The following is a 12,936-nucleotide window of genomic DNA, read 5'->3' as shown; positions in this document are numbered from 1 at the left end:
GTACACTATGATGATTTGAGAAATTAAGATGTTAATGAAGGTGTTTTTATAGAATATATTCTCACTTTGTGCACATTTGTGATTAAATAAAATACATATTGAAAAATATAATTTATTAAAGCAAAATATGTATCGTCACATGGTTGCGTTGACTTTCTATAACTATATTATATTTAAAAATAATATAAATATCTGATAATAATTTAGGACTTGGATTAAATTATTTCAATAAGAAGTACTAAAAAATAGTTATTATCAAAATGAAAGATTATTAAATTTCCTGCATTTTGATTTTTTAATAGTTTGTATACGATTAATAATTACTGAGATACAGCATATATTATCGACTTTAAAATTTTGCAAATAAATTTTTTTGGCAATTATTATCGACCATGAAAATGAAGGCACAAATTGAAAAAAAGAAATCCCGTTTTCAAACGTCTGTATGTCGGTCAATGTTTATTGCGTATAAATTAACAACCCACCATTTCGTAGAAAATTTTCTAAGCTTCAATTTTTATCTAAGGTATTTTTTATCTTGCAGAAATTGAGATATTTAATATAGTGATAACAAGAAAAGCAGCAATAAAAAAAATAAACCTTTTTTTTTTTTTAAGGAAAAAATTGGGAATCATAAAAAGCAATTGTACCCCTGGTGGGACTCGAACCCACAATCCCCGGTTTAGGAGACCGATGCCTTATCCATTAGGCCACAGGGGCTGTTGACGTTCAGATCTTTTTACAAGAGTACATATCGTCAATATTCTGCTTTCATGGAAAATGATAAATTCAAGAAGAATACGTGCGCATGCTATATAAAGATCGGGCGGTATGAGAAATGGTGAAATAGTGGATTTTTCTTTCCGTTAATACCTTTGACTATACAACTATGGACTGCTAGTTACTTCACTCTATCTTTTTCATAAGATAGACAAAGAGACTCGCATAGCAAACATCACGCGTGCCTCTGCCAGTGAAATGGCGAAAAATCGAAATATAAAGTCACATTTTGATGGTAAAACAGGAAGAAAGAGAGAGTTGGAATATGACATTTTACATTATTTTATTAGATTTAGTAAAATGCAGAATCAAAATAAAATATGCATGTGTAAACTTAATACATAATAGTAAAATATAGATAACAAGTGTTAATAAACATATACAATATATATGTTACTTATCTTATAATAGCTATATAAATATAATTTTAATGTCCAAAAAAGAATGTTATTATATTAATAGTGATAGAGAGATAAAAAACGAGACAATATAATATAAAGCAAGAAATGAAAACCAGTTTATTAAACATCAAAATTAATAGAAAAAAAAGAATTAAAACTAGTTTTTTTTATAACAATAATCAATTTAAAAAAATATTTTAATCTTTTTTTATTTCTATAATTTTGTTTTTGTGCGTCATGAAAGCAGATTTCAAATATGTATCTCTTAATTATTTCACTTTAAATACAAGTGTAATTGTACCGCATAAACAGACCAAACAAACATGTTCCAGCCTTCCAGGTTTCACTGTTCATCACTGTTCCAGATTCTAGTTGATTTTCCAACGTGCGGGCGAATGGTTTTTCGCTCTTAAACTTCCGTTTAAAAGTTGTTATCGTTTGTTGTTGTTTATAATACAGATTTATTTTCGAATGATTAGAATTACGGTGATATTAAGTGGCGCAGTTTATATAGCACAAGCAATTTTACAATTTTACATTTTGCCTGTATGCAAAATTACCAACGTGCGTATGATAAGGTTAGGTTAGTTCTAAAACGCCGAATATGATCTTTGCGCGCGCTACTGGATTGCTTTCCAAGTACCTGTATCGTGGGACTCAACGTTGTTTAAATAACGGTAATTATACGAGATTGTTATATAAATCATTGAGATATGCTTACTTGAAAAATGAAAAATTCGCCTTGCCTTACATATCTATCAGCTTTACCTTAGGATCAGTTTTTTTCATATTGGTTAACTTGTAGTTTAGATTAATTTTGCTTGATAATGTAAAAATTATTTTTGTAGCTATAATAAATCACTAAACTAATATAGTTTTGTAGTGGAAACTTTTTAATTTATCAAAATCTTAAATACTAATAATGGTGTGACATATATGTCTACACATTTCTTTCAATGTAAATTATTTAACCTCAATTTAACTTCCTCTATTTTAAAATTTTAAGAATTAAAAAAGAAGATAAGGATTAAATTAAAGAGAGATTAAAATTAATCCACATTAGTGGAAATGAATTAATAAAATATTGTATTATTTTATTAATATACTATAGTATATGTATATATAGAATTAATTCTTAATAATTAGAATATTGAATGTCGAATTTAAGTTGTTTTTATTTTCATCTATGCCAGAGTAAAATGTTCACTTATCAGTTTTAAAATTACTCTGAAAAATCTTTCATTTTACGTAAATTATGCGATTTGCACACCGGCAGAAACACGAAAGGAAGTTAAAAATGAGAAGCACATTGTCTGGCTTGATATGGAGGTGAGCAATTATTATGTATTATATCTAACAGTACAAAAAAGATAATGAAAAAACTTTAAAGCTGGAACTGTATTTTTCAGATGACAGGACTAGAAGTAGAAACATGTCATATTTTGGAAGTTGCATGCTTCATAACAAATGAACAGTTAGAGCTTGCAAGTGATCACTTAAACATAGTTATAAATCAACCGGATAAAGTTTTAGATAATATGTCTGATTGGTGCAAAATACAACACAAAGAGGTAATATTTATTTTTCTTGAAAAATCTCTTTTGTACTACTATAATAATATAATTATTAATTGTTACTAAAATTAATTTTAGAATGGCTTAATTGATGAATGTCGATTGAGTAAGACTACATTGGAGGAAGCACAACAAAGGACATTGAATTTTTTAGAGAATCATATCCCAAAAGGAGCTTGCCCATTGGCTGGAAACTCAGTTTACATGGATCGCATATTCCTGAAAAAGTACATGCCGTTGATTGACAATTACTTGCACTATAGAATTATCGACATCAGTACAATTAAAGATTTGGCTAGGTAAATTTAGATAATCGATACATAACTATAAAAGCGTAACAAATATATTTGCAAATTTGCGTATAAGAACATTATAAAAGCATCAAAATCTGTTTTGACTAAACATGGGAAACTTTCATTAATTTTATTTTTGGCCTAAATTGTTTACTTATATAAGTTTAAATAAATTACAATTTGCACGTTAATTTATTTCGTAGATTGATATATATTTTTTCTTGTTTTAATAAAAATTTTTCTGTTTAGGAGATGGCATCCAAATATAAGTAAAGGAGTTCCAAAAAAACAGCACTCTCACAGGGCTGAACACGACATAAAAGATAGTTTAAATGAGCTTCGTTATTATAGGAAAAATCTATTTGTATCATAAAGTTAAAATAAAAAAATGAGATTGTTAATTTTTTTTATCATCGTCATGATTATAAACAACGTGCAGTTAATGACTACTTGTACATCAAGTTGCGATATACTTTACAAAGAAACAAATACAAATAAATTTTATTTCATGGTTTTGCAGAAAGTACTATGTAAAAAACATGCATGTCAATGTATCAGAATACCTTTTTGGAGAATAGAAAAAAGTATAATATTTCAACTAGAAAAACACAAGACTCGTCGCGTTAGTTTTATGTATTTTAGTATTATATGTACATACATAGATATATATATATATATATACATAAAATGTATAAAATATATTTTAATTTTGAATATGTCATAAATAAATTTTAAATAATAACTAAATAATTATTTAGAGTAATACATAAACACGTATATTACTGAAACGCAAAAACTGGCAGAAAGATTTGTATCGGATTTTAGATAGATCATCTAAATCTCGTAGAAAAAAGTATCTCGATCGGACGAGAACACATAGATACCGCCGACTACGCGTCAGTATGTATGTGCGTCTCTCTCTCGGTTGTAGATCCATGTAGGTCAGTGCGGTGTTGATCAGCGTGGGTGCATTGGGGTGCGGCGCAGGGCACGCGAACGTTAGTCGACGTCGGTGACTATTCGGGGGGGACTGACTGACTGGAGACTGGGAGACGCGATCGGGAGTGATCGAGAATGCTCGCAGCTGGCTACCGCGCGAGAGAGCGAAAGGGTGATGGCGAGTAGCGATGGTAGTGCTGGGTGACAGTGTTGACGATCGCCGCGGATCTTTTTTTTACGGATGGCTCTGTCCGAGGTGCATAATCTGGCCGCGATTATCGGCAGCAATGCTTTCGCCGCTGGCAAGGTGAGGGGACGTTCTCTTTCTCAACACATATATATATATCTGTAATACATACATTCTTGTACCTTCGTCGATCTGAAATTTGGAAGGTGACGGAAGTATGTATCTATACGTTGTGTGTGCCGACGGTTTTTTTAGTCTAGCTACACCGCGTTTACACTCTCTACACTCGTAATGACATAAGCATGTATACTCGGGCGTCGCGGAGGGAAAAAGGAAGAGGAGGAGAGGTTGCGTGAAATCGCGGCTAGGAAGAACGGACCGGTCGCTCCGCCGCACGTTCGACAAGGAAGGCGAAAGGGTGCGATCCGCATTTGTTTGTACTCGTCCATGTACCGTTAATACGGAAACTGGGCGAGCGAAAACGCCCACGGGATGAGACCCGTTTTGCTCGGGTATCATAATTTCCGCGGGTGTGCAAATGGTGACGATATTCGCTCGCCGATCGCCGACGAGCGAGGATACTCGCGCGTATTATTGGATCTGCTCTCGGTACGCTCGTTGCTGCCTGTCCCGTCCTGTTGTGTTGTTTGCCTATATCTATACTATGTGTGTGTGTGTGTGTGTGTGTTCTGCGTGTGTGATGCGTGCGTGTGCGTTTTTGCGCGCCTGTGTCGCGACCCCGATCGTGACAGCGATAGCCTCGACCATCGTGCGCTCTCTCTCGCGTTCGATTCGTTATTAAGATTCCATCGTCATCACGGCTCGCCGCGACGTAGTCGCGTAACATTCCCGAGCCGCCCTCGAGTCGCCGCCGTTCGAAAACAATCGATAGACGTCTCTCTCTTTCTTCGTCGCCGCGCGACTCCGTCCCCCGCTGGCCTCTCGAGAGCGAGCGAGAACGAGTGCCGGGAGTCACGGTCGCCCGTTGAATCGCGCCGCACGTCGTCATCGCGACGCGTGCCTCGAATATGAGGCGAATATGAGATCTTACACGACGATGACTTGCTTTCTGTAGAATAACGAGACCGAGCACGGTGCCAATATGTTGGAAGTACCACGGAAAGTTTACTCTAGAGACGTGCACGGTGTGGAGTACAATCATTGGAGCTATGACTTAACGGGTTGCGGCACAAAAAGAAACGTAAGTAAAAAGTGCTTTTTTTACCACTGCATTGGACCGCATAACATTTTTTTTGCTTTTGCTAAATATTAAACACACACAGCCATATCTATTTTGTGTTAGGTTTGTTTCTTTCAGCTGACTTTCTGTATAGTATATCTTTCTTCATTTCCTTTTGACGTTGAGGAAAAAAAGAAAGATAAACTGTGCAAAAAATTTAGTTAAAAAGGATAAGTTATAAGTGCACAGAGTGTACACTAGTTTAATTATAAAATATAGATCTAAGATGTTATATATATATATATATATATATATATATATACTTGTTTTTTTTATCTCTACACACTAGAATTTTTTGTTTCTACAAAATTTTAAATATACTTATTTACTTTAGGTCTGTTTTATATAACTGAATTAGTTGTATACTTTCTATCCTTTCTGAGTGAAATAGATGGTAATAGTATGTGTTTAAAATTTGATGAAAGCAGGAAGGAAGGTTCTGATGTAGTCTAATGCAAGAATAAAATATAAAACTTTTAAATACAAAGAGTGTAACCAGTTTAATTTTAATGTACAGCCCTAATATCTCATATTTGTTTTTGTTCCTGCACTAAAAGCTTTCTTCTTGCTTAACCCATTTTATTTTTTTCTATTTCTACAGCTGAACCTGTGTCATACTTTTTGTACTTAAAGTGAAATAGATATTCTAAATTTCATTAAAGCAAGAAAGAAAATTCTAATGTAATTTAATGGAAAAGTAAAGAGCAAATCTCTTTTGAGTAGAGAGTATACTAGTCAGGCTATAAAAAAAAACAGATCTGAGATTTTGATGTGTAAGATTGCCTCAATCTCTTTGTATATACAACAGTTTTATGTTTTTATTGTTGCACTAAACTACCCTAGAACTTTTTTCTGGCTTTTATCAAATTTCAAGCATGTACTATCTCAAATTTTAAGTATACTAATTTTAAACTTAAATATAAAAAGTGTTCACTGTGGATTCTCTTCAGCAAGAATCACAGATAACACAGAGTATCATAAAATAACTTACCGTTGGTGCTTTCCATTTAGTAACACAAATTAATACAAACATCATTCTCTTTTCCTTGTTATTCATGTGTAACAAAAACAGAACAACACTCGTGTCAACTTGTATCATCAAATGGAAAGCACCAACAATGAATCATTTTATCTCTGTGCTAATATTAACAAACAACAAGGATGTAATAAATTCACTGTAACACTATATCACTTGTGTCTTACCCTAATTTAGCTGTAAAAACAGATCTAACATCTCCTAATGGATTATTAATATCATGCATTCAATTGCGATTTGTTTAGATGAATATCGAAGACGAGGATAGTCAAGACTTAAACAATCCCATGATCAACGACTTGGTATCAAAGATTCTCGACGAAGATTCTATTACTATTGACACCTGTCATAATAATTACAACAGTGGAAGTACTCATTATCAGACGGATTACGCCAATTCTTACTCCAATCAAGTCGCTGACAGTTTGGACTACCTGACCGATGTAGATCATTTGATCACTCGTTATCCGCTGTCCAGCAAGTTACACAACATTCACAATAATGTCAAGAGCGAGTACCGTCATTCCAACAATCTCTGCAACGACCTGAAAACACTGAATCTCAGTACGTGCGTGCGACAGTCCGTGGAGCAGAGCAATGCGTGCAGCAACGATATCTTGCCAAGCGCATACTCGTCTGATCCACGATCGGTGCACATTGTACACTCCAACGATGGTGGCATGTACACGAGTGGGAGCAGCATGCCATTGTGCAATGATCTGTTAACGACTACGAGCGGAGCGAATTATAGTAAACAGTCGAACAACTGGACGGAACCCCTCCAGTTGACTCCATCGATGGGATGCCGAGCCGAGCTGACAGGGAACTACTCGCGAATCTCAAATTGCGCTAAACCGGATCTCAATTTTAATGTCACCGCGTTAACCCTGGCTCTGGATTCACCGAACTCCGTTCCCATCAGCGAGTTCGAGTACCATAACAGCGTGAGGCAGAACGCATCGTCTAATTCGTACAGTAATTCTATGGTCAACATGCACGACATGTACGGTGTTACCGGTAACCCTAGCCAGGGTCCCGGCTACAGACCCAACTCGGCGATGACCGATCTAAGCGTTGATTCCGGCTTCTTGTCGAACTCACCGTTACAACATTTCTCGCCTGCCGATACGACTTTGCACACCTGTTTTGGGAGTGGTATGCAACGCAACGGCATCGGTGACTTCAAGGACGTTCATGATACTACTAGATTAAATATGACGAGTATCAACATACCTAACGAGCAGATTCAGTTCTTGCAATCACAAGCACGTAGCTACAAACTGGATCAAGCAGTGGACCAAGATTACAAAAACTTAATCGATTATTATCCTCCCGGTACAAACAGCTTTGTCACATCCTCGGCGAGTAACTTAGACACGAACGAGAACGTTTGTTTCCCTAGCGACTGTAGAATCGATAATAGCCTGTTAAAGATGATTAATCCAAAATCAAAGTCCATTGAAACCAAAACTTATTCACCCATAGGATTTCCAAAAAATCTGAGTTCGCGCAACTTGTATCAGCCTATTGCTAAATACGGCTGTCACAATTATCAACAGTACACTGCCAACAGTGGCGACACTTTGAAGATACTGCAGCAAAATTCCACGTTTTATCACAACGATTTAAAGCAGCCTAAAGTCAACGCGTACAAATTGGACGGATTTGATATGACTAAAGAGATCGCGTTCCCCTCGGGAAGTCATTTGACCGACCATGTCACTGGATCTACAATGGACAAAGATGCCTTTAATCATATTTTGAAACAACGACACCATATATCGAAAATACAGAGCATTCCAGCTGGGATTCCACCTCCTGATATCATTTTTAACTCGGGAATGATGTCGAACACAAATACCGTGAGATCTGGAGCGTTTCCATCGGTGATGCCAGTTCCTGTTCCTGTACCGGTTCATCCTGTACCACGACTATTTTCCGCTCTTTACGGGGGAAACTTGAGCTTTAGAAATGGCAGCGGCGCGGCCAGGAAGACAGGACCCTCAAGTATATTGCATTTTAATCTTGAACAAACATATGAACAATTCAAGCAGTTGGAAAAGGAGCGCAAGAAATGCGAGGCTGGATTGGCCGCACATTTCCCGGGGAAACGAGTAACCAGCGCAAATAACATACCCATCCCACGTCTTCAGGGAAATCCATCGAGGGTGGATCGTTTGATAATCGATTATTTGAGGGAACACGCTCGTGTCATTACATTGATAGCAAAGGTGAATAAATAATATCGTATGTAAAGACATTTTCCTGTAAATAGGAATAATTATTTCTAATTACTTTTTTTCTTTATATATTATGCAACATATAAAATATATTTTTATTTTAATCCTCACCTTTTTCAACTTAGTTCACATTTTCTCTATATTTACATTTTTGTTTTTTTGTCACTTAACATCTTGTTTTTTTATGTCTTCGTTTTTCCTTATCTAAAATTTCTATACATAATGTATAGTTTATTAAATATGTATATAACTTTTGTAAACCTTTATGGAATAGATGGAACGCTTACGCGGGACCACGATGAATCAACGTGTACACAAAGCCATGGAATATTGGCTGGAAGCTATTAAATACGTTCAAGAGTGCCGCAAGCAAGAGATCACGAATGCTATCAAACGTCAGAAAGAGAATCTACATTGCATTGTAGCGTATGATGACAATGGTGAGTGTTACGGTTAATCAAAGATTCTTGTAAATATTTTTAGAAAGAATGCGATACCACTTGAATTGACAACTAATTTTCAAAAGTAGATTTCTTATGAGCGATTAGTTTATCTTTTGAATAAATTCTCGAAAAATCTATCTTTATTGTGAAGTGATAAAAAAGTAAATAATAAGATAGTTTTTGTCATTTTCCAAGCGTTTACTGATTTAAGTTTTACAGTTAAAACTGATAACTTATAATTACAATTACAATTTTAAAATTCTCTAAAAATTTGTTTTAAAAATGACAAGATTATTTCTTAAAATATATTTATATTACTCTTCAGAGAAGACAGCAATTCTGTACACTGATATGAGAAAAAAGTGTTTGATAGTTATGTTTATAAGTACATGTTATTATGAAACCAAACATTTCTCTTAGCATAAAATTTTTTTATTTAATTTAAGAAAGAACAAAAATCATATCAAAAGTTATCTAATTTGAATATGCAGCAATCAAATATTTAATATTAAAAATCGGAACTTATAATATTTTTAACATCATATGCATGTGTAGATATTCTGACTTTGGCTGGAAGCGTTCACGAATTGACGAAGGCATCGCGTTACGCGCGAACTGGTATGTATAACGCTCTTCAAGCTACACTACTTTATGACTTGGACATAGAGAAGAAAGTCATCCAGACTTCTAAGGATCCAGTCTTAGAGGCAAAAATCGATGGCGAAAGACAAACGAAAGACGGAACCAACGATTACACAAGCAATACCTAGCAAACTTGCGCTGAATCCGCTTGGTACCGCTCATCTTAAAGTACGAGAGAGTCCAGCAGCTTTTTACTTACGTACTACGTATTACGTTTTTGAAAAGCTTTTGCTGGTATTTACGATTAATTTTACTGTTGAAACAAAATGCCGCCCATTAAATTCAAAACTTTCACTCGCGATTCACACGAGGTAAATACACACGAATGAATTAAAAGCGTTAAAACAGACATTTGGAAACGCGTGCGACTTTTTACAGGTTATTAATAACTCCATAGTTTTCTACCGTACGTATTTTAATGCTTACGACAGTGTGTAATCGACTTAGCTTTTCAAGAACACCGATTTAGATACGAGAGAGTTTCGCTGAACTGCCTATCCTTTATCGGTTTATCTCTGTCGCGTGTCAAACAAAACAAAAATATATATATATCGCTTTTTCCTCGACGCCAAATGGAAATAAACCGAGAGCAGTGTCGATCGTGTTTGAACCGGTGAGCAGCTGCTAGCTTTGAAATCGTTGACGATTCATGACTCGCAACAAGAACGAGATTGCTCAGATGTATTACATCCTTTAGAAATATGATAGAAAAGAAGTCGTTCTTTGTACAATTACTCGTTTATATATACGTATCCTAAGTTAAATGAGATATAGATAGGCAGAGAACGCCGATGTACTCGTTCAAAAAAATGTTCGGCAGTAACTCGTTAGATTAGCTCAATGTGGCCTTCCTTGAATGTGTGACCCATAATGTGGTAGTAGATGTTCCAGGATTTGAATATTTCTCGCGAAGTGTAAGTGCGATATTTAATCGCATGCAACACGAGCTTATATATATGTAGCTTTTATATATATATATATATATATAGTATGTATATAAAAGCTTCAATATATATATGTATATTAAAATGTTGTTTACATAGTACTAATGTCAGACTTTTCACTACTAATATCGCTGCGGATGTATTCTCACTTTACGAATACAAAAAAGAATGATATATACGACACGCACATGCGCGAACTAATCGTCTACATTTTCACAGGTATACGCACAATGACATCAAGCTACACCCGCACATAAAACATTTGCACAGTATATACATACTTAAATATGTATATGTGCGTATATCACGTGTATATACACATATACATAATATTATTTTATGTCGTTGCTGTGTGTTGCTGTTCCTGCTTTACAAAAGTCACTTATTGTTATTTATGTATCAGAGAGAGCGGAGCGACTAACGTATCGCGATAAAATCGCGAATAATACGCCGAACGCATATCTGTAACAGATGCTAATTAATATCTAAAGTTTCTATTATCTGGCATTTAATTACGCGAAAGAATAATCGAGATTAATAAATCTTTGCGCGCGTGCTTTTATCTCTTTCGTGATAACCGTATCGCGTGTTAACTGTAAACAGCTCAAATTGTTTTAAATTTACCTTTCCAAAATATGAATCTAAAACAATTTGGAAATAAGCTTATCGTGGAACTCAGTCCTTAATCGACCACACGAACCGTACGGTTGTTCGGTTTTTCATCTATTTCTCTTTTTCAAAATGTGTGAACACGAAGATTCACGCGTGTTTTACGAACGTCCGAATATAAAAGTCTAGCGTAATACCACACATCGCGTGTTAAGAGCATTAAAAATACATAGATATGTGTTTGACAATCCCTTTTAAACTGCATGCGATATTATTGCGAACTTATGCATGCGCATGCACACGCATGTACACAATCGTGCGCATACAAACACGTATACTTGTCAATATTTTGAAACTAGAATAAACAAGCATTCTGGCTATAAAATGGGAACAGAACAATGTATGGTCGTTACGAAAGCTACAATTGAGAAAGGCTCAGATTAAAAAACAATTAATTGACAGGATTGGTTTTAAATGTAAAATTACTTTTTAAAAGATTTTATTTTACAACGCGAATTGCTCTTGAATTGATGTTTAATAAAACAATGACGATTTTAAAATCAGTTTCGATTGCTGTTAGTCTCAGAGATTTTACGGTGTTTTAATTATTACAAATTAATATTTTTCCATTGCCATTTTTGGCTGACAAGAGGAATCCCAGAAATAGTACTTTTAGATTTAGATATTAATTTTTTTATAACTTTATCAAATGTCAAAGAAGAGATTCCGTGTTTGGCAATTTTTCCATATAGGCGTTAGTTTTCGAGTTTTTAAATTTCGAAAATCACCCTTCGGGCGACATAGATGAACCGTTTCATTAATATGCTTCGTAAACAATACGGCTAGCTCAGGTTAAGTACTGGCATTGAAAATCAAAGGATGCAAATTCGATCCAGAATAAACCAGTTTCGATATCGACCCAAAATTTCTGGGATTCTTCTTGTAAGATTGAAATTTTAGCTCAAGTTGAATTTATATTACATATGGTATATTACCATACATTTTTTAACATTATAGAATTAAAAAGCTATTCATTATATTGTAAACTGGTTTAAAATGTATTCTTTTGAGTAGGATATTAGTTATTCTAGTTTCACAAGTAATGAATACAATGATTTTATATGTATATGTAAACGGCTGTTTTTGACCAACGGCATTTATATTTCTATTATTTTTATTAAACAGATTTTTTCTTAATCAAAATAACGTCCATCGTTGATTTCAATATATGTTCTTTTTTTTTATCTGAGAAATTTTGCATTAATATGACAATTGCATTGAAAAATTCAAATAATGAAAAGTGTCAAACATAATCTTAGGTAGTGAGCTAACATTCCTGAAAGAAAACGCCGTTCGTCGAAGACACCTTGCGTATTGTATGCATACGTATGTGTATCCGTGCTCGTCGCAATAAAGCAGTATAAGTGCGCCGCGTCCGTATTATGTAAATAAAGAAAGCGATGTCACAATATAGTCGAAAATATGGTAGGAACTGACCAATGTTCGAGGCGCGAGACTGTTAAACTATGATTACCATATACATATATATTATATCATAAAAACGACATACATGCATACATAGACCAACATTTATATAAATTTTCACAA

At 34.6% G+C, this 12,936-nt stretch overlaps 2 protein-coding genes and 1 non-coding gene across 3 annotated transcripts; 2 read left to right on the top strand and 1 right to left on the bottom strand.

The window, feature by feature from the left end:
* Positions 1–647: 647 nt before the first annotated feature.
* TRNAR-CCU (transfer RNA arginine (anticodon CCU)) lies at positions 648–720 on the bottom strand. Its single transcript has one exon. It is a non-coding gene; the product is annotated as a tRNA-Arg (tRNA).
* A 1,031-nt stretch (positions 721–1,751) lies between these two features.
* On the top strand, positions 1,752–3,421 carry LOC108775621 (probable oligoribonuclease). The gene is made up of 5 exons (XM_018542041.1): positions 1,752–1,858; positions 2,377–2,510; positions 2,591–2,752; positions 2,834–3,054; positions 3,298–3,421. The coding sequence occupies exons 1-5, from the start codon at positions 1,786–1,788 to the stop codon at positions 3,419–3,421; spliced, it is 714 nt and encodes a 237-aa protein (XP_018397543.1). The 5' UTR covers positions 1,752–1,785.
* An 807-nt stretch (positions 3,422–4,228) lies between these two features.
* Positions 4,229–9,903, top strand: LOC108775596 (uncharacterized). Its single transcript, XM_018542012.1, has 5 exons — positions 4,229–4,294; positions 5,250–5,375; positions 6,696–8,681; positions 8,965–9,130; positions 9,689–9,903. Exons 1-5 carry the CDS (start codon positions 4,229–4,231, stop codon positions 9,901–9,903), a joined length of 2,559 nt encoding a protein of 852 aa, XP_018397514.1.
* The last annotated feature ends 3,033 nt before the right edge of the window (positions 9,904–12,936 follow it).

The sequence above is a fragment of the Cyphomyrmex costatus genome, unplaced genomic scaffold (genome assembly GCF_001594065.2).
Source record: "Cyphomyrmex costatus isolate MS0001 unplaced genomic scaffold, Ccosl1.0 scaffold302, whole genome shotgun sequence".
Lineage (NCBI taxonomy): Eukaryota > Metazoa > Arthropoda > Insecta > Hymenoptera > Formicidae > Cyphomyrmex > Cyphomyrmex costatus.
The sequence above is the reverse complement of the archived record's forward strand: the minus strand, read 5'-3'. Positions and strand labels throughout refer to the sequence as shown.